Raw genomic sequence first — 22,683 nt, forward strand, 5'->3', positions numbered from 1 at the left:
CTGTTTCTGGGATCTTCAAGCCTGAATGCTTGAAACCACAGTGAACATAACAGTTCTGACTTGTCTTACTACTTATTTCTGGCCAACTGTCAGTGACAAAAACCACTGCCTTTTGAAGACAAGCAGACAACTGACCAAAAACTGTTTGCTCTGAGCACAGTGTCGTGTCTAGTGTACGCAGATGACGCTAGTTAGAAATTGTTTAGTAACAGACTCCTGTCTTAATTAAGCAGCATAGAGTCCCAAATAAAAGTTGCCTTTAAAAGTTGTCCCAAATAAGCGGCTGTCCCAATTAACAGGAATCTACAGTTAAAAATATTCACATGACCTGCATAATGTGTCATATATTAATGCTAATGTGGAGTTGAAAAGTTGGAAAATGCATTTAGCCATTAAAAATTTTAATTGTTTTTAAATCACGTTTTAGTGAAAGGAATTTTAATACCCCTACAAAGTTATGGAATTAGTTAATATATAAAGCATATGTGTAGAATATTGCCATAGAGGCTCTGTACTGAGGTAGAATCATTTTGGTACAAATCAACTCGCCAGAAATTCTTATATAATAATGTTATTTTAAATAGAAATATGAGAGATGAACAACTAATTAATGTGAAATTTTCAAAGGCTTCCAAATAAAAATATCAGAAGTAGAAGACATTTGTCCAGAAATTGGGCCCAATCTGAGTGTCTTTAATGCATAAATAACACATAAGCACTTAAGTGTGCCTCCTCCCCATTTCTGGAAATTGGAACAGACACTTCCTGTCCTGTTTCACCTGAAATTTCATCGCCCTGTCTCATTTCATACCAAGGCATGATCAATTACTGACAATATGCATCATTCTTGTGACCTTTGCTATGAATTCACAGTTGAATAACACTGAACCTTGCATGACTTACAGTACTCCCAATAGAACATGTTTGTACTTTATAATCACTTGGAATTGAAAGGTGCTGGGGTAGTTGACGCTATATTACATATCTAGATGCTGGGAGCTCTGAGCATAGATCAATGCACAATAATGCTATCCATGTTAGTTTGGGCCAACCACAGTAAACACTGGTGACTAGATCAGGTGGGGGGGGGGGAAATGATGAGTTGAGAAAGGTAAGGTGGCCTTTTATCTATAGACCCTTTCTTGTCCTCTTCCGTCAGACAGCTGAATGGCCCCAGTGAATTAAACTGAGTGGACTGGAGCTGCCTGTAGTAGATATGGTACCAAACCTAATTAAGACATTAAACAGATCATAGAATTCTCCAACAAATTGTCGGTAAACTCCAACCTACATCAATTTCTCATCTCCATGACCCCCCAGTGGTATAGAACGATCCTTCCACCAGTGTTAACCCGTTATCTATATACAGCATGCTAATGTAACAGTGGGTTCACACTCCCTTGATAGATATGCAAGTCAGGTTTAACGTTTTTTTATAGCAAATAAACCAATCATTAAAAGTGAAAATTTCCCAATCTTATCTGATTTTTTGAGTGGCCTCTGGTTAGGCATGATGGCAAATGCAGCATCAGTTCAGTGCACCAAAAAGTAGAAAAAATCCAATTTCCAGCCAAAAGAACCTTTAATTATGGTCGAGATACATATTGTTTTCTGCTGTCTCTTCCACCAAATATATTTTTGGGTGCATGTTTCTTACAGGTATATTGCTTCTGCTATTTAGTCTTCAATATAACTGAACTATTTTGTTATGGAATCGAAGTTAAAAAATATAAATAAATATATTGCTTTATCTTTTCCTCAACAAGTGCTATCTCTAATGACACACTGATTGCACTATTTTAATTAATATTTATTAACACTGTTGATTTAAACTTGTTTCTCACCAAAAGGTTCATCACACTTATACCATGACTTTCAATTTTGAATGACCAATCACTTCAGAGTAACCAAAATTCAGCTTCAAGAATAGCAGACATTCCTTTATTATTCAGATTAAATATGTACAAATAAGATACATCCAAAAATTGTTCCATGCAGACCTGTAGTTACTCTCAATAATTCAGAGTGACTTTCAAGACTGATGGCCCCCTAAAAAATTGTTAGACACAGCAAATTAAGCTTGATTTCTACACCAACTGTGTATTAATTTACCAAAATTTCAACATTTCTTCTGACCAAACAATTCATTTATTTCAGTACTAAGATGCAGTCAAGTGAAGGAAACTTGATACCAATACAAATTTGTCACTCTCTTGACTCTTCAGTGCACCATTTAAGTACGTCTGTAATTATGCCATCTCCATATAGTAATCAAGTATGAAAAGAGAGAAGGAGCTACAACCATTGATTCAAATCAGTTAGATCCTAGTCATCAACACTGGCCAACAGTCTTTCGTAATTGAAATCTTTGATTCTATCAATTACAATACCTAATGAATTACAGAGGATCTAAAAAAACTGAACAGACTATTCAGTCCAGCTGGCCCATGGCAGTCTTTAGACTCCACACAAGCCTTCTCCAAAGCCATTCCAAACTTAGTAGCACTTGCTTTTGCTTCTTTCCCTCTCACATACATCACTCTCATAGATATCCTCAGATACCCTTCCCTGACAAATGTCAAGGCAAATATTGGAGGCACAAATGTCAACTACTGGGACCTACAGCAAAATATCAACTGACAGAAGAATTCAGTCACATCTGTGGAAGCTACAGAATGTTTTGGGTTCAAAACCAAGATGGATTCATTTAACAATGGACTCACTTACTACAGTCTTCAGCAGCTTAAGATAATATTATTATTGTTTTCTGGAGAGAACTGAATATAGAAATATTAAGATGACTTAAAAAAAATCATAAATCAATAAAAAGCAAATGTTGCAAGCACAAAATACCAATTCTTCAGAAGTCTATTAAAACGTATTAACTTTTTAATTTTTTTTATATACTGACAGAATAGTTTTAACAGTCTCAATATTCAATAATGAATATAGTTAAAATATTCTGCATTGTTTGTCAGACTGAGTACAGATTTATATGATTGCTTACTCTATGCAAGAAAAAATTCATTTGAAAAAAATGTAGCTCATTTATCTTTGTGTATGCCTACTTATGAACATAGCATGTGAACCAGATTTTCATACTGTTGTTTGTTTGAATCAAAGAAAACCATACAGCACAATGCATTTGCTGGAGAACCCTGCCTCTTATCCAAGACAAATTCCTAAACTGACAGCCAGTAGCTGAGTAAAAAGTTAATGATTTTTCCCCTGTAAAATAAAAATGCCTACAGGATATTTCAGCCTGAGTGTTTCAGAGAAAATATTGTGCAAAAACCTGAATGGTTCAAACAACATTATCTTACATGACAGAAATTAATGTGTAATCAACAGTAAGATGATGGGCCCATGTTTCATCTTGAAAGTCCAAGGTACTCAGAAATCGACTTTACAACAATATTGTATAAGAATTTACTGTGAATTATTGTAACTACACAATTTTCTGGAAAGCTTAATTTTGATCATTTCAAAAGTTTATTTACATTTCTTTAACAATGCTTGTCAAACAATTTCAAAAGATAAAATAGATCTTGAGCAATAAAAAGATTAAAGGCTTAAGATCAAGACTTGACAGCATACTTTGAAACATTCACTTTAAAGATCGAATCTAAGGTAGTGTTGCCTATAACCCCACAAAAATAACTCAGCTGATTATTTAAAAAAGAAAAAAAAATCACTTAAGACTGAATAACATTCTCTTTTATGAAGCATTTAAAATCAACACAAATAGTTCAACTGCTGTAGAGAATTCTATATCACCTAGTTAGAAAGAACACACAAAATAATTTTCACTGCGTATCTGTTAAAATTTCGACAAGACTTGCAAGAGAATATCTCTGGGTTTCAAACTTCTCCCCACCCCCCACACCTTCCTTCCAAGTACTATTGAATAAACAGTGCGGAGGCGAGGGTAGAGCCTCACTCAAGCCTACAAACGTCAGCAGCTCCAAATGAGCTGACCAGGCCAGGACTTTAGAGTCACTTTTTAACCGGCCGGGAAGGCGCTGAAAATAGGATTCTAGATTTTAAAGTAATTGACAAGTGACATAAAGAGGGGCTTACCGAAGCTGCAGTGGAAGGTGCCAGCCGCCTCGTACAATCGGGAGAGACGTTTATCCGGCGCTTTCTGTAAGGAACTCGCCCCTTGTTTACAGCCGTCCCGCATCGACGGCCCGCCGAGACTCGCGCGAGCCTTACTCAATCCACCGCACGGCACTCCCCCGGCTTTGCGACAGACATTGTCTTACGACACCGGCTTTGTTTGCTGGTGCCCGAGATCGCCTCTCGGAAGACAGTGACGTTCATTCCCACCCTCGCCCCACTTCATCTACTAATGAAATTAAAGTGAATCAAACGTTCGCTGAGAATCGCCGGAAGCAGGGAGGAGGAGGGTGTCGATGTTACAGCACATACGTGGTCAAACCGGCGTTAGCTGCTGAGGGTTGAGCTGCAAATCAACTCCTCCACCCCCCACCAATGTTATGTCAAGAAATGTCACATACACTCAGAAAACACCCCGAGAAACCGCACTCAGTCAACTTGTGAATCGGTTCCGAGGTTACCAGAATTGCAATGCTCTCGTGAAACTGTTTAGAACTGAAGAATGAAATGGTGCATCCGCGTAGGAACATTCAGGTCCATGACCTCCCGACAAAGGGGCTTATAGTCCCAAATTATATGTTAACTTTTAACATGTGAGGACCACGAGCTTCCGGTTGTGTTGTATGTTTAAACATTCGTTACCAGGAAAGGTTAGAGACCCGTGCGTTGATGCCCATCGGAAGTTATGCTAAAATGTTCTCTGGCAGCCCCCGTCCCAGCCAGAGGCAAAGCCTCTACCTCCTCCTCTGTCACCCTCCCCCCTCTTCTGTTACCCCTGTTCCCTCCTCTGTCAACCCCAGGCGAAAGCCGGGCCCCTGCCCCTGCTCCTACTCCGGCCGCCTCCTCTCCTGCTCGGCTCGGCTCGGCTCGGGCCGGGCCGCCAGCTCCTTTGCGGCAGCAGCTGACTACATCCGGGCGACAGGCCGAGCGTGGGGGTGGGGCTGGGCGTTCGAGCTCGCTCGGATCGGTGGAGACGCGTAAAATGGCCGCTACAGCCAGCACCGTCGAGGCACGGTGCATCACAGACTTGCGTGTGGTAGATCTCAAGTCCGAACTCAAGCGGCGGAATCTAGATATAAGTGGTGTCAAAACCGTGCTCATTGCGAGACTGAAGCAGGTGCGAGAAACCGAAACGAAGTGAAAGTGGAGGGAGGGTGTCATGAGGCCGCGGTTGATCGTCACCTCCGCCTTTAGTGGGCCTCCCTCCACAGTAACTGTTGTAAGCGGGTTTAATGTTTCACCGACTCAACACGAAGAGATCACGGTGAATTAGGTTTCCTCTTATCGGTGAAAACATTTCAAGCCTTATTTTAGAGCCAGAAGGTCGTGTGTTTTCACTTTATCTGTGAAATGGTGAACGATCCAAGGAACGTCGGTTTATAACATACATTTTTTTTGTCGTCTTCGTTGAAGGTGTTTATATTATCGATTACGATCAGAGTTTCCTTTAACAAATAGACAGGGATAGTTTTTTTAAGTCAAAAGGCAACTGGTTTTCTGTCTTCAGATTTACAAGATTAAATTGTGTGGGATTAAAATGAATAATTTATGTTTGTAATGAAACCTATTTGCATTTTCCTTTCTAACTTGTATTTGTGTATTTTTTTAAAGCAAACTGTGAAAATTATTGGTACATATTGGAAATCTGAAAAAAAAAACAGTTCTGTAAGTTCTCAGCAGGTCAAGCAGCATCTGTAGAAAAAAAACCATGTTTCATGGTGTCTGTTTAACAGGTGAGTGTTTCAAAGCTGAATGGTCTTTGACATGAAATGTTAACTCTTATTTTAGTGCTACAGATGCTGCCTGGCCTGCTGAGATTTCTGATTTAAAAAAAATAAGGATTCTTGTTTGTAGCCATGCAGACAATGAGTCTGGTGTACATTTGTGACTGCAGTACGTATCTAATATTAACTTGTGGTTATTCAAGGTTTTTTAAATTTAAAGTAGTTTGGAAAGAGGATAGTTATTAAATTGTAGATCACAGAATTTAGAAATTTACAATTTTTTTTGTTTATCTTGGAAGTATGCAGATTATCAAAATTATCTTGCTTTCTATCTTTTGAATTTCTGTGACTCATGTATTGGTGGCTGATCTAGGTTTTGAAAAAACCTTGTTTTATTTTACCAAAACAGGCAATAGAAGAGGAGGGAGGAGATCCTGATAACATTCAGCTTTATGAAACACCATCAAAGAAAACATCTAAAAGCAAAGGTTATCCCCATATTGCTATTTATCATAATCATTTAGAAAAGGAAGATGATATATTTTGTAACATAACTGAAGTTTTGTATTTTATCAACAATGATCTTGTTTGTTGTCTCTTTATTTTGCTATCTAGGTTATATATTGGTTTTGTCATGGGTTTATTATTCATTATCCCTGAATACCTTCAAGGAGAATTGAAGAATTTTGATCAATATGTTTACAAAATTGTAAAATAGTATGTTTCAGCATTTTGACTCCAGTGGCAGAGAAGACTTGATATTTTGTTAGAGAAGGGTATTAATTGTTGAAGGAAGCTCACTGTCTGACATCAGCAAGCCGCATCATCTGCACATGGGATTGTGCTTTTGCATGCATTTGGGAAAGCTTTCTATCCTGGTATTTACACATCCTGAGTTGAACAAGTTTGTCCTTGAGAGTTACATTTTCAAAGTTTGAAGTCATATGTGTCACCATATATAACCTTGAGATTTGCATAATTAAAATATCCATGATACATTTTGGAATCGATGAAAGATTGCACCCAACAGTACAGACGAAAAACTGCAAAAGACAACAAACTGCAAATACAAAAGAGAGAAAAATAAATAATAAACAATGAACATCAGATGAAGAGTCCTTGAAAATTAGTCTATAAGTTGTGGGAAGAGTTCAGTGCTGGGGTGAGTGAAGTTATCCCCATTGGGTTAGGAACCTGATGGTTGAGGGGTAATAACAGTTCCTGAACCTGGTGGTGTGGGTTCTGAGGATCCTGTATCAGCTTCTTGATGGCAGCAGCAAGAACAGGGCATGGCCAGGGTGGTGAGGATCCTTGATGGAGGCTGCTTTCCTGGAACAGTGCTCCTTGCAGATAAATGGATAAATAGATGAGATGTGCTCAATGGTAGGGAGGGATTTACCCGTGTTGGACTGAACTATATCACCTACTTTTGCAGGGTTTTCAATTCAAGGGCATTGGGGTTCCCATCACTGGTCTGTGATGCAACCAGTCAGGATACTCTCCACCACATGTCTATAGAATTTTCTCAGAGTTTTAGGTGTCATGCCGAATCTTGCAAACTTCTAAGGAAGTAGAGGCGCTGTCGTGTTTTCTTCATAATAGCACTTGTGTGCTGGGTCCAGGACAGATCCTCTGAAATGACAAAACTGAGGAATTTAAAGATGCTGACCGTCTCCACCTCTGATCCCCTGATAAGGACTGGCTCATGGACTTTTTGGATGTCATTGGGTTTGTGTCCGGTTTCTTGAGGCCACAATGAATTAGTTTAGCTGAAAACTATCTTCCAGGGGAATATGAAAATCAAGATCAACCATCTTTTTGGTGCTCTTATTGGATATATTTTTGTAGTGAGAGATGCAATATTGTTGTCTACTGCTTGAAACTGTGATAGCGACACAAAAATAGTACAGTGAAATAAAATCAGTTGTTAAAAATAGGATAGAAAACATGAAAGTAACTTCTCATTTATTGCATTATTTTAAGATAATAGTTTTACAGTAGAAAATGAATATGATAGATGATGAGGGATTAGATAGAAAAACAATTACAGAAGTTTGGGCTCTTCCCTCATTGGGATGAGAAAAAGACAACTTTAGGTGTAATATATGAATTACTTGAGTTTTGATGTGTAAACAGTGCGACATGTTTGAAAATAACACCATGGGATATTGGTGTAGAATTAGGTCATTTAGCCTATTGAGTCTGCGCAGTCATTCAAATATGGCTGATATATTTTCCCTCCAAACTCCATTGTCCTGCCTTTTTTTGTAACCTTTGATGCCCTTACTAATCAAGAACATTTCAACCTCCTTTAAATGCATCCAATGACTTGGTCTCCGCACCTGTCTGGCAATGAATTCCAGATTCACTGCCCTTTAGCTAAAGAAATTGCTTTTCACCCCTTCTAAAGGGACGTTCTTCTATTCTGAGGCTGTGCCCTTTTGTCCTTGACTCTTCCACTATTGGAAACGTTCTCTCCATGTAGGCTGTGTCTAGGCTTTTCAATATTTGGTAGGTTTTAATGAGCCCCACCCCCTTTCATTCTTCGAAACTCAAATGAATACAGGCCCAGAGCCATCAAATGCTCTTCATATATTAACCCTTTCATTCTCAGGATCATTCTTGTAAACCACTGGACCTTCTCCAATGTCAGCTCATTTCTTAAATATGGGGCCCAAATCTGTCTATTATACCCCAAATATGGTCTGACCAATGCCTTGTAAAATCTCAACATTACATCCTTGCTCTTATATGGTACTCTCGAAATAAATGCTAATATTGCATTTGCCTTACTTACTATTGACTCAACCTCCACGTTAACCTTTAGGGAATTCTGGATTAGGATTCCCAATTCTGAATTGGGTCGCTGTTTAGAAAATAGTCTCTACCTTTATTCCTTTTACCAAAGAGCATGATGACCATACATTTCCTACAATGTATCCCATCTACTACTTCCTTGTCCCTTCTCCTAATCTGAAAAGAATAGATTGCTTTGGATATGTATTTTCTGATTTGATTAACCAATTGGATTTCCTCACCATGATGTTGAAGATTGTTGTAGGTTGAGATTGAGCCGAAAGTGAACAGACCCGTTGTCATGTGAATATCAGAATGGGCCTTAAATTTTCTTAAGTCTAGAAATGTTCATATTTCCATTGTACTACTTTGTGAAATTGTGGGAGCACTTAAGGCAAAAGTTTTTTTGAAAATTTTCTTTTGAGATTATTTGTAGTATCCTCAGATTTGTTGAGGTTGAATAACCAACAGTGCACGTGAGGAACATAAGACAATATTACAGGAACAGTCCCTTCACCCCACAATGTCTATGCCAATCATGATGCTAAATTAAAATAGATCTGCCTATACATGATTCAGGTCCCTCCATTCCCTGTATTATCACGTGTTTTATGTAAAAATCTCAAGTGTCACAATCAGATTTGCTTCCCCCACTACCCTGGCATAAATTCCAGGCACTTACGACTGTGATTTAAAACAAAATGGCTGACTTACCCTACCTATATATATCTCCTAATTTTATATACTTCCATCAGGTCTCACCTCTGCCCCCCTCCCCCCCCCCCCCCCACTTTTGCTCCAGAGAGAACAATTCAAGTTTGTCCAACGTCTTTCCAGCTGATACCCTCTAATCCATGCAGCATCCTGGTGAACAACATCTGAATTGATTTGAATTGACTTTATTTCTTACATCCTTCATACATGAGGAGTAAAAAATTTTTACGTTCATCTCCATCTAAATGTGCAATCATTATAGTTTATAATAAACAGAACAGTCAGTGTAACATAGACTTCTGTAAAGTTTTCAAGTGTTTCAGGGGACAAACCAAATCTCAAACTCAGTCATGAAGTATGGGTGCTGTCTTGCCAGCTTTATAGCTGCATCAATATGTTGCGACCAGGTTACCCTTTTGGAAGTCCACAATCAGCTCTTTGGTTTAATGTTGAGTGCAAGGTTGTTACTGTGACATCACTCAACTAGCTGATATAGCTGTACGTGGCTAATAAGTGTCAAGTAATATTCTGTTAACTTGCCAGATAATGACCATCTCCAACAAATGTGTCCAACCATGTGTCACTGATGTTCAGTGGCATTACCGGTGCAGAGTCACCCAGTAATTGCTATATTCTGAGGTTGCCATGAACTGGAAAATCGACTGCATCAATGGTATAATTACTGTGACTTCAAGTGCTAACAAATGCTGGTTATCTTGCATTGAGCTCCTCACCTGCTGGCATTCTTTCTATCATGTTCAGAGAACAAATCCCTACCCTGTCAGCAAATGCAACTGTATTAACACTTGGCAACATCAAGGGCAAAGCAATATGTTTGATCAGCTCCCTATTCACCACCATAAACATGTTATTCCCAATAACACCACTTGCAAAATGCACTACTGTTACTAATCTAGGTTACTCCGACAGATCCTCACAAAACTGAAAATCCTCTGTGATAGCTGCAAGGAAACATCAATCTATGCAGTTCCTCGCCAAGTTGTGCATCATTTATATAATGCTGTTGCTTGGTCTTAACCCTGGACCTGCTTACCCAGCAGCATTTTGGCTCTGCTGGCAAAGCCAGCATCCTGGAAAATGGAAAAATGATTATGGTGGATCATATCTTGGTTTTGCTCATCTGCCTCCCCCCCCCCCCCCCCCACATAATCATCAACTCCTCTACAGACCAAAAATTCTGTGTGTTTCTGTCTTGAATGTATTTAGTTTCACTTAAATGTTTCTATGATAGGAGACTGCCATTGATTCTTCCTTGTCTGGCTTAAATTGGCAATGAACGCCTTCTTTTAAAACTGCTCCTTAGTTCTAGATGTCTCCAAAAAGAAAATTGCTGTTATGTTGTTAAGTCCCCTTGGACTGTTATATTTCAATAAAATTATCTTATTATTCCAATACTTCAGTGAGTTTAAGTCTAACTTCAATCTTTCCTGATGAGATAATCCTTTCATTCAGGCATCAATCCTGGTGAGCCTTCTCTGAACTGCCTTCAAATAACGTATGTACCTTGTCAGAAAAAGATCAAACAATGGCACAATATTCCAAAATGGGACATCAGCAATGCCTTTAAAGGTGCAGAAAGACCTTTATTGTGATATTTAATTGTAAACACTTGACAACACCAAAGACAAAGCAAAGACATTCCATTTAACTACCGAATTACTGTATCTGCATACAACCTTGAGTTTATTGTACAAGGACACCCGAATCCCTTTTTTTATCTCTATCTGCTAAAGCAATTCTCTGCTTTTCTTCTCCTGTAGCCAAAATGGATATCCATTTACTTTCCTAAATTATACACAACTTGCCTTTTTTGGTTAATTCACTTGATCCTTGGGTTGAGCTGATAAGTTGCTTCGCATCAGAAAATTTAACTGCAGTCTCTTATAAGACCAGAAGACATGGGAATAAAATTAGGCCATTTGGCCTGTAGCATCTGCTGCACCATTCCATCATGGCTAAATTTATTATCCCTCTCAACCCCATTCTGCCTTTTCCCAGTAACTTTTGACGTCCTGACTAGTCAACCTCTGCTTTAAATGTACTCAATAACTTGGCCTCCTCAACCATCCATGGTAATGAATTCCACAGATTCACCACCCTCTGCTTAAATAAGTACTTTCTCATCTATTCTAAATGGATGTTCCTCTATTCTGAGGCTGTGCCCTTTGCTCCCAGACTCACCCACTATAGGAAACATTTTTCCACATCACCTCTATCTAGGCCTTTCAATATTCGATAGGTTTCAATGAGGTCCCCCCCCCCCCAGTACTTCAGAACTCCAGCATGTCTGATCCTCATACATTAACCCTTTCATTCCCAAAATTCTCATGAACCTCCTCTGGACCCTCTCCAATGACAACACATTTTTTTCATAGATTAGGGGCCCAGAATTGCTCAGTGCTCAAAGTATGGTCTGACCAATATCTTATAAAGCTTCAGCATCACATTCTTGCTTATAAATTCTAACTCACTTAAAATGAACGTTAACATTCTATTTGCCTCCCTTACCACTGCCTCAACCTGCAGGATAACCTTTAGGGCAGGGGCCGGCAACCTTTTTGCCTCTGTGGGCCGGATTGCGTATTAATGAGCAGACAGTGGACCAGAAAAAACTTGAAATATGGGAATTATCTATTTAAATACATCTAGTTATGGTTTGCCTCAAATTTATGAATAATGCATTCTAGAAAGTCATTTGTGCTTAAGGTTGCCTACCCCTGCTTTAGGGCATCCTGCACAAGGACTCTTGAGTCCCTTTGCACTTCTAATCTTCAAATTTTCTCCCTGTTTTGAAAATAATCTACACCTTCATTCCTTAATTGAGATAATACTTACATAGAGATTCGGCTGCTCAGTTGGTGCTGGAAATTGATGTGCGTGATCAAATAACTGCTCTGCAATTGAACCTATTAACTTTGTAAGTGGCCATACCAGTTGCTGCTTATTCACAAAATGGTTATGCTTTTCAAACTTTAAAGATGCTCTCTCTTCTACATCAAATCCAGAAATTAACAAGTTATCAAGTAGGATGTGTTATCAGTCGAGTGGTCAGATTTGCTTTGTTAATCCCGAACGTTGGCAAAATATTTTAGAGCTGTAGAGTCCAACAGCATATAAAAGGCTTTTCAGTCCATTTAGTGGGTATACTGGTCATCAAAACTAATCCCATTTTCCAGTAATTGGTCTGGTTTGCAAAACTGTCCTTTATGATGTCGAATGGGTAATCTGACATGTTATGACTGATGTGTGAAATAATTATTTTTCTTGGTAAATTGTTTTGATAACTTGTATAGATAATTTTCAGAGTTGTGACAGATAAATGATTTGAATTCTCTACTTGGAGAGAAAAGGGGTGCTGATTATTATTCAGAAAATTTTGATTTAGCTTGGCAATGGTGAATTTTACAAACTTTAATTTTTCTGTTATTCCAGAGTTGGTCAGTTTTATTTTGAGTACCTTTCTGGGCTTTTCCGTATAATTGAGAAAACCTGATAGAATTTGAACTTGCACTGCTTTTGATTAAATCAAAGAATCGGGCTGTTAATTTAAAATTCTTAACCAAACTGTGTAATAGAAACAATAATAGTGAATTCTTGTCTGGGAGTTGTAAGAAAAAAAATTGTGTTTTGTTTTTTATGAATCAGTGAAAATAATCTTCTGCAGTACTAATCGATCAACATAAATGTATATTCTTAATGTAAAAGCAGTTGAATGAAGTTTTTAAATTGTGATAGGTTAGTCAGTAACTGAGAAGATAGAACATTTGTACATTACTTCAGATGGACTTGCATTAGTTTGATTGCACTGTTTTATTTTTAAGGGAAGAAACAGGATACTGATGAAGCTGGTGGTGATGTCAGCACAGAAGAGGATGGCAATAGCAAGGTTAGTAAGAAGTTCACCTGCTTATGTGATTAAAATCTGATCATGAAACCAGATGTTTGTTTTTGATATTTATTCATGATTCATTTCCAGATACTATTTAATATAGAAAATAAGTTGTTAGGCTCTGTCTGGCACTTAACTTGACCTAGTTCTGAGTTTTTTGTATTCATTTTATTTTGATATTCTTAACATGCAAAATAATCTGTTGATGTCATCTATAATTAGTTTCAGTAACTGAACATACACAGCTCTGAGGTGTTTGAAGAATTTTTTTCCTCTTCTCAATCTAAAATGATTTTCCCCTTCTCCTGAGACAGTACCACTAGTTCTAGACGGCAACTAGAGGAAACTCTCACTGCATCCATCCTGTCACTAACTTTTAGAATTAGTATATCTCAATGAGATAACCTCATTTCTCTAAATGCAAGCACATTTTGGCCAATTTTCCAGAATATAGACCTGTCTCATCCTTAGAAGCAATGATTAAATCTATGCTTCGCTGACTCAGAGACAAATGTAACCTCTTAACTACACAGTCCAGAACAGCACTATAAAATCCCTGCGTTATTTTTGTACTTCACTCCCTCCAGTAAAGACCATCATAGCTTGTCACCCTGTTTGCTTCCTCTATCTTAACGTTTATTTTGGGTTTGATGTATTTGCTCACCAGATCCCTCTGCATTGCAGCATTTGCTGTTGCTTTTCCAGTATTTTCAAATGTCTTCTCTTAAGTTGTCAAACCATTTCATGTGAACCATACATTTATTCTTGGTGTTAATTCTATCATGAATGTCATTACAGTTAAAATCATTTTAGTTTATCCAACAGATGTTTATACAGGTTGACCTTCTCTAATCCGACTACCTGTAATCCGGTTCCTTTGATAATCCGTACTGATTGCAAATTTTCTGCACATCTGTAATTTCAAATTTTCTGGGCCACCATACCAATCTGCTGCGCATTGTTTTTGTTGTGCTAGATATGTTCACGTGTTGGCGCGTTCTTATAAGCACAAACAGGCAATTCCTGCTTGTTTTCCTGCATTTATTAATATAATTTGCGTGAGGCATGGCCGCCCGGCACCTGCGCGTCTCACCTGCCAGCGGCGGGGGACCTGGCACACGCTGGGTCAGTCCGCCTTCTCGCCTGCCTACTGGCAGTCAGGCACTGTCCTCTAGCATCGGCCGGTCGGCACTCCGTTCTCTTCTGCCTACGACCTCAGATCAGACATGGTCACCCGCTGAATCTAAGCATATTACTAAGCGGAGGAAAAGAAACTAAGGAGGATTCTCTCTGTAACTGCGAGTGAAGAGGGAAGAGCCCAGTGCCGAATCCCTGGGCGAGGGGTGGGGTTAACTGCAAGTCTGTATCTTTGCTACTGCTTAGTTCATGCTGGTAGTGGGTGCGCTTTATTTTTTGCTGGTTGGATGGGGGGATTGTTGCTCGCTGCTGCTTTACGCGCGGGAGGGAGAGGAGCGGGTGGGGGAACATTTCTAACATTTAACTGTCGTTCATTCTTTGGGGCACTCCTCTGTTTTCGTAGATGGTTGTGAAGAAGATGCATTTCAGAATGTATATTGTATACATTTCTCTGACATTAAATGAACCTTTGAGTCCTTTGATATTTTAAAGGTGTGATCAGGTGGTTAGCTATTGCTTAATGTGATCTTTCTGTAATTTGGCATTTTCACTAATCTGGCACTCCTCAGGTCCCAATGGTGCCGGATTATAGAAGGTCGATCTGTATATGGTTTCTTGTACAGGTTACTTAATAAGAACAAAACTGCAATTTTGCCAGACTCTTCATAATCCTTTGGTTGTAAATTGAAATATCTACATTTAAGCATTGTTTATTGCATATGTTTTTAAGGTATTGGTCAGCATTACACTAAGAAGAGCATGTTTTCCTGAGTTTTGTTTTCACTTAATATATTTAAGGGAATATGTAGCAATGATAACTGTAGAGGTGGTCATTTGACACAACAATTCTAGTTGACGAGAAAATGGGAAAAGTTGACTTGTCCACATTCCATCTTATTTTTATTTAATTTTGGCTAATCATGAAGTTAATGACCTAATAAGTTTAGAACTGTGTATGATGAAATTGTTTAGATTTTGTATGCTAGCTTGCTGTAAACTGAAATGAAGCTTTTTTGATTAGTATTGATTGGGATACTGTCAGAGTAAAAGGGGGGTATTTCTGAATTATGTTCATGAGAACCATCTTGATGAGTATGTTCTGAGTTGGACTAAATTGACAGTGAAGAAATCTGATTACAATATCATAACATTTGCTTTATGCACGGGAAAGAGCAATAAGCAATCTAGAGCAGAACTTAATTAGAGGAGGGCCAACTACAATGGGATGAGTGTGTATCTGGACTATGTGAACTACAATGAAGATTTACAAGCAATCTGTAAGTAACAGTGGAAGACTTTGAAGAGTTTGATTGAATGATATTTACATTTCACATTACTTCAGATTTCCCTGCAATGCAGAAGGTGCCCTTTTGGCCATTAAGTTTATGCTGGCTCTGAATATGTTGGCGTCAGTCTCATTCCCTCACTAATAACCTACTTTTCTAATTTATGTTTTATAAACCATATTAAAAGTTTCAATATTTAGATATGCTGCTAATGCTTTCTAATTTTTACTGGAAATTATTCTCCAGATTGATATGAAATGTGGGAAAGCTATCATAGTTTAGTTTAGAGTGGCTGAATGCGTGAACAATTTTGAACTGATCAAAAAAACAAACACCAATGGTAAGTGTATGTTCCATCGGACTACTCGTGTGTAAATGGATGTTACCTAGATGGTCTTTGTGAGTGTATTCAAATATGTTTGACTCCTAAAATTTTAATAAAAAAAGTTTGTACAGAACTGCTAGCCATTTGACTTCATTGAAAGTTGGGAGGAGTGAGTATAGTTAAATCTAATTCTGATGATGATTGAAAGCATTTGGAAATTGGTTAACAAAAGGGATTAGAATGAGCCATGGGCCGGAATATGGAAAATAGAAAGTAAGTACAAGTAAATTATGTGACTGGCAAAGTATGGGACTGTTTACTTGAACTCAAAGATAAACCTAAATATTGTCCACTGAGAGGAGAAGAAAAATAATTGAATGAGTTCTTGGAATATTGTATCGCAAGCATCTTGGAATATTAAGTATTGATTCAGTTGAACATAAAAGTTTTGAAGATTATTTTGCTTAAGGTGTCAGAATGTTAAATGATTTTTGGTAAGAGGTGATGGGGAAACAGATGAAAAGCTATCTTAGATTGTGTGTTGTGTAATAAGCTTCCCAATAAGATCTGGATTAATGTAAAGGAACCCTTAGGAGGCAGTGATCATAATATGGCTGAATTCATACTGCAATTTGATAGGGAGCAGCATAAGGTACCGGTGACCCCTGTTTCCATCCAGGGGGTCAGTGTGGACATGGTGGAGGATTACAAATACCTGGGGATACGAATTGACAATAAACTGGATTGGTCAAAGAACACTGAGGCTGTCTACAAGAAAAGTCAGAACTGTCTCTTTTTCCTGAGGAGACTGAGGTCCTTTAACATCTGCCAGATGATGCTGAGGATGTTCTACGAGTCTGTGGTGGCCAGTGCAATCATGTTGTGTGCTGGGGCAGCAGGCTGAGGGCAGCAGACACCAACAGAATCAACAAGCTCATTCGTAAGGCCAGTGATGTTGTGGAGGTGGAACTGGACGCTCTGATGGTGTCTGACAAGAGGATGCTGTCCCAGTTGCATGCCATCTTGGACGATATCGCCCATCCACTGCATAATGTACTGTTTGGGCACAGGAGTACATTCAGCCAGAGACTCATTCCACCGAGATGCAACACAGAGCGTCACAGGAAGTCATTCCTGCCTGTGGCCATCAAACTTTACAACTCCTCCCTTGGAGGGTCAGACACCCTGAGCCAATAGGCTGGTCCCGGACTTATTTCCTGGCACAATTTACATATTGCTAGTTAACTATTTATGATTTTATTAATATTTATTATTTATTGTGCAACTGTAACGAAAACCAATTTCCCCCAGGATCAATAAAGTATGACTATGTCACATGTTCCAATATTGCCATGGAACAAAGGAAATTACAGAGGCATGAGAGAGGAGCTTTCCCAGGTGGATTGGAGGGGGGATACTGGCGGGGATGACGGCAGAGCAGAGATGGCTGAAGTTTCTGGAATATATATGCAAAAGAAGTTGTTCTCAAATGGCAGGGGTTGGCAACCGTGGCTGTCAAGGAAAGTTAAGAACTTCGTAAAAGCCAAGGAAGGGGTATGTGATAAGTGCCAACCCCTGCCATTTGAGAACTTCTTCTTTTGCGGGACTTATATATTCCAGAAACTTCAGCCATCTCTGCTCTGCCGTCATCCCCGCCAGTATCACCCATATTGGACTGTCTCAGTACTTTTATATTTGTATACTGTAGCACTTTTCATTCACAATTATTTTGTAAATAATACTGCTCTTTTGCACTTCTGGTCAGATGCTAAAAGCATTTCATTGGCTTTGCATCTGTACTTGGCACAATGACAATAAAGTAGATTAGAATAGATTCAAATGTGAGATAGCAAAAGTGAGTGGGAAGTTGGATCATTGGGAAGCTTTTAAAATCTAACAAAAGGCAACTAAAAAAGCTATAAAGAGGGAAAAGATGAAATATGAAGGCAAACTAGCCAATGATATAAAGCAGGATACCAGAAGTTTTTCATGATGGTGGTGAGGTAGTAATGGGGAACAAAAAAATGGCAGATGAACTTAATGGGTACTTTATATCGGTCTTCACTGTGGAACACACTAGCAGTATGCCAGAAGTGGGTGAGTGTCAGGGAGCAGGAGTGAGTGCCATTGCTATTACAAAGGAAAAGTGCTAGGTAAACTGCAAGGTTTTAAGGTGGATAAGTCACCTGGACCAAATGGACTACATCTCAGAGTCCTGTGAGAGATTGCTAAAGAGATAACGAATGCATTGTTCATGTTCTTTCAAGAATCACTTGATTCTGTCGTGGTCCCAGAGGGCTGGAAGATTGCAAATGTCACTCCACTCTTTAAGAAGGGAGGAAGGTAAAAGAAAGGAAATTATAGGCCAGTTGGAATAGGAATTTTTTTTTTTTTTGGCCAGAGAGTAGTGAATCTGTGGAATACTCTGCCACAGACTGCGGTGGAAGCCAAGTCCACTGGTATATTTAAGGCAGAAGTTGACGGTTTCCAGATCAGTCAAAGCATCAAAGGATACGTCAAGAAGGCAGGTGTATGGGGTGAGTGGGATCTGGGACCAGCCGTAATGGAATGACGCAGCAGGCTCGATGGGGTGAATGGCTTAATTCTGCTCCTATATCTTATGGTTTTATGATGGAACTTTTTTCTCTGCTATGAAATGCATGTAATGAAATCATACCTAAGCTGCTGTGAGGCGAGGTTCAGAGTAAGCAGAGGATGTCAAGGCACAAACACGAGGAATGAATGCTGGAATTTCAAGCAACACACATAAATGTTGCTGGTGAACGCAGCAGGCCAGGCAGCATCTCGAGGAAGAGGTACAGTCGACGTTTCGGGCCAAGACCCTTCGTCAGGATTAACTGAAAGAAGAGCTAGTAAGAGATTTGAAAGTGGGAGGGGGAGATCCGAAATGATAGGAGAAGACAGGAAGGGGAGGGATGAAGCTAAGAGCTGGAAAGTTGATTGGCAAAAGGGATATGAGAGGATCATGGGACGGGAGGCCTAGGGAGAAAGAAAGGGGAAGGGGGAACCCAGAGGATGGGCAAGTAGTATAGTGAGAGGGACAGGGGGAGAAAAAGTATATAAATATATATAATACTACTACTACTACGACGTCAACTCGGGCCTAGGGGGCCGGTATCAGGCACGATGACGGACTTTCCACTTCTCCCTCTCCCTCATCAGTGTGTTCAGTTCAACTATATTAACCGCGCCGCTGTCTTCTAGGAGCGTGTTTACCATAATCTTGAGAGAGTGCCCAGGGTTCATCCTCCCGTGCTTGGGCTCCCATATGATGACTAGGCTGGCAGGTAGCTCGGGGTGGCGTAGACAGTGCCCGGCTAGTTGCAGTCTTCTCGCCTTGATGTTAGTGGTGAGCATCGGTAGGTTGTTATAGAGCTCGACGTTTGTCATGTGCTGTTGCCAACTCACGTCAAGAGCCATCCGGAGCATTCGTGTACAGCAACCATCTAGAGACTTTCACATTGTCTTGGTGAGTGTCCACGTCTCGCATCCATATGTGAGAATGGACTCTTATGACTGCTATGAAAATCCTCTTTTTAAGCCCTCTGGTCAGGTTCGACTTCCAGATTTCCTTCATGTCGTTCATAGCCCTCCACGCCAGCGCCTTCCATATCTTTATGTCCTTCTCCAAACTCATCATTCTTGAGCCGAGGTACTTGTAGTCAAAGACTTTCTTGATGGTATCATTCTCTACGGTCTTGAGAGTACCTTTGTCGCAGTTAAGTGCCATGTACTCTGTCTTTTTAGCGTTTAGGTGAAGTCCAACTTTATTGCACTCAATTTCCACTTTTGTCAGTAGCTGCTGTGCTTCCTCCATCTGGTCAGAGAGCAGGACTATGTCATCTGCAAAACCAAGATCTGTGAGTGTAACTGGTCTGACCCTTTTGGTTCACCATGGTTTTATGGTAAAACCAAGCTTGCCATGATCTTTAGTAGCTTGACACAGAGCGTAATCAAGGACGATTATAAAGATGTAGGGTGCCAGAGTGTCTCCTTGCAGCACACCAGCTAGGAGCTCGAACACTGCTGTTTCTCCATCTGGTGATACAACTTTCGTCATGGTTTTGGTATAGCTGGACTCTATTGCTCTCAGTAAATGGTCTGGCACTCCGTAAGCTTTCAGGATCTTCAGCATTTTACCTCGGTGTATGGAGTCAAAAGCTTTGCGAAAATTGAAGTAAGCAAGCACAACTGGTAGGTTGTTCTTCTTGACTTCCTCAATGATCCTACGGAGAGCAAGTATTTGCATTACTGTTGTTCTCTCTGCCGAAAACCATTCTGATTGAATCTTAGCTTAGGGTCAATGGCGGTGCTAATCCTGTTCAAGATCATCCGATTGTATAACTTTGGTAAGATGCAGGTCAAGCTGATACCGCGGTAGCTATCTGTCTTTGTGAGGGATCCAGACTTGGAGACTGGGATAATGTTTGAGAGTGACCACTGTTCTGGTTTGTCGCCTTTCATCAGTGCTGTATTACATATGTCCAGCAAGATGTCGTCCAGGTCGCAGTTCTTCAGGACATCTGGTGGTATCCCATATAATTAGACAGGTGGCATGAACATTGACGACTTTAACTTCCATTAATGCCCCACTTCCCCTTCATTCCCCATCTGTTATTTATTAATTAATTAATTATAATATATATATTTTTCTCCCTTTGTCCCACTCACTATATTCCTTGCCTATCCTCTGGGTTCCCCCTCCCCCTTTCTTTCTCCCTAGGCCTCCTGTCCCATGATCCTCTCATATCCCTTTTGCCAATCAACTGTCCAGCTCTTAGCTTCATCCCTCCCCCTCCTGACTTCTATCATTTCAGATCTCCCCCTCCCACTCCCACTTTCAAATCTCTTACTAACTCTTCTTTCAGTTAGTCCTGATGAGAGGTCTCGGCCCAACCCGTCGACTGTACCTCTTCCTCGAGATGCTGCCTGGCCTGCTGCGTTCACCAGCAATTTTTATGTGTGTTGGATGTCAAGGCAACTGGTTCTTTAAGATGGTAGCTCTTTTATTAGATGAGTGTATCAAGGTACACTCATGGAGTCAGAATGACATCAGTCAGCTGTGGTATAACACAATGGTGAAGTAGCCTTCAAGAACTCGGGGGGGGGGGGGTACTCTTGTTTCTCTCAAAAGTGTGAGACTAAAACTGAATTATGTTGTGCATTAATTGCTAATTGTGTCTTTATTGTTTAAAGATCATCTTAAATTTTGAGTAATTTTGAGAATTTTCAATGTCTTGCAACAGATTGACGCTGATATGGAAGCAAGCCAAAATGATATTCAAGAAACAAATGATCAGTATGGACTTGATGAGCAAAAAGTCGGACAAACCAAGGAAATGGATAAAAATGGTGATGCATTCAATGAACAGCTGCCTGTGAGCGCAGGTGAACCTAGTGCCGAAGGTCTGGATGATGGAGAACCAGAAGACCAGGTATAGAAATAGCTGACTTTTATAAAAATAGCTGAAGCAATTGATAATCTAAAAGTTAAACAAAATATAAGCAATGTTATGTGTAAATGTTTTGTGCTTTTTCTAGATCCAAGTTGCAGTATTTTTAGTGCTTAATTTTCACGGTTTGAGTACATAGATTTACTTGCACTGATTAGTTTAAGTAACTGCATGTGTTGAACTCCTTAGAAAGCCTTGTGCCTTTAGAAGCTTTTCTTCTGTTTATTCAAATACCAATGCATCAGTAATTTGAAAGTTCAAAGTAAATTTATGTCACCATATATAACGCTGGACCTCTTGTAACGTTCTTAGTCACCAGATTTGAATGCCTCGGATCTAGCCCTCATCAGATTGAGGATCTCATGCTTCACCTAGGACTTCTGGTTGAGGAAGACACTGGATAATTTTATGGGGACACACTTGTTTACAACTGATTTTTATAAAGTCAGTGACAATCATAGTGTATTCATTCAGATCCACATATGAGTCCTTGAACACAGCCCAGTCCACTGACGCAAAGCAATCTTATTGTCGCTCTTCACCCTCTCACGACCAACTCTTTGTTGTCCTAATCTCTAGAGCTTTGTTCTTTAGCCTTTGCCTATATGAAGGTAGGCGCAGGACGGCCAAGAGATTGGATTTACCGAAATGCTGTTTGGGCATGGAAGAGTAGACATTCCTTACCATCATATAATAGTGGTCCCTCTTGGGATCTCTGGTGCTGCAGGTTATATGCTGATGGTAATTGGGCTGGGTTTTCTTCGAACAAGCCTGGTGGAAGTCTCCAACTATGATTTGAAATGCGTCAAGGTGGACTGTTTTTTGTTTGGAGGCAGCATCATGCAATATCTCAAACACTTGATTATAGTCAGCCACTGGTGGTATGTAAACTACGGTCAGGATTATGAAGAACTCCCTAGGTAAATAGAATGGGTAGCATTTGACTGTTAAGTGTTCAAGAAAGGGGGAGCACAAGTTCCACAAAACCACACCATCTAAGCACCATTGAGTTTGTCATGAAACACATATGTCCACCTTTTTCTGCAAGTTGCAGTGAGAGTAATTCAAAAGAGGTATACTTAGAAGTATTATACATCATCACCCACAGAAAGTTGCTGTGGTTCACCGGTACCGTCTTACTCTCTTTCTAAAGATTTTCTCTTACTAGGTTTTTAATAGAATGAGATGACTGGAGTTC

At 39.7% G+C, this 22,683-nt stretch overlaps 2 protein-coding genes across 4 annotated transcripts in view; one reads left to right on the forward strand and one right to left on the reverse strand.

Annotated features, from left to right (window-relative positions):
- The window catches only part of rnf111 (ring finger protein 111), a 156,126-nt gene extending 151,318 nt beyond the window's left edge, over positions 1 to 4,808 (reverse strand). For both annotated transcript variants that reach the window (XM_072278424.1, XM_072278423.1), the window contains exon 1: positions 4,081 to 4,808. The gene's annotated coding sequence lies outside the window, so the exon portion shown is untranslated. The remainder of the gene's footprint in view (positions 1 to 4,080) is intronic.
- A 235-nt stretch (positions 4,809 to 5,043) lies between these two features.
- Positions 5,044 to 22,683, forward strand: part of sltm (SAFB-like, transcription modulator) — an 83,912-nt gene continuing 66,272 nt past the window's right edge. For both annotated transcript variants that reach the window (XM_072278421.1, XM_072278422.1), the window contains exons 1-4: positions 5,044 to 5,236; positions 6,253 to 6,331; positions 13,196 to 13,260; positions 21,279 to 21,467. In XM_072278421.1, the coding sequence (XP_072134522.1) occupies positions 5,102 to 5,236; positions 6,253 to 6,331; positions 13,196 to 13,260; positions 21,279 to 21,467 (468 nt within the window). In that variant the 5' untranslated portion in view covers positions 5,044 to 5,101. The remainder of the gene's footprint in view (positions 5,237 to 6,252; positions 6,332 to 13,195; positions 13,261 to 21,278; positions 21,468 to 22,683) is intronic.

Source organism: Mobula birostris, chromosome 14 (assembly GCF_030028105.1).
Source record: "Mobula birostris isolate sMobBir1 chromosome 14, sMobBir1.hap1, whole genome shotgun sequence".
Lineage (NCBI taxonomy): Eukaryota > Metazoa > Chordata > Chondrichthyes > Myliobatiformes > Myliobatidae > Mobula > Mobula birostris.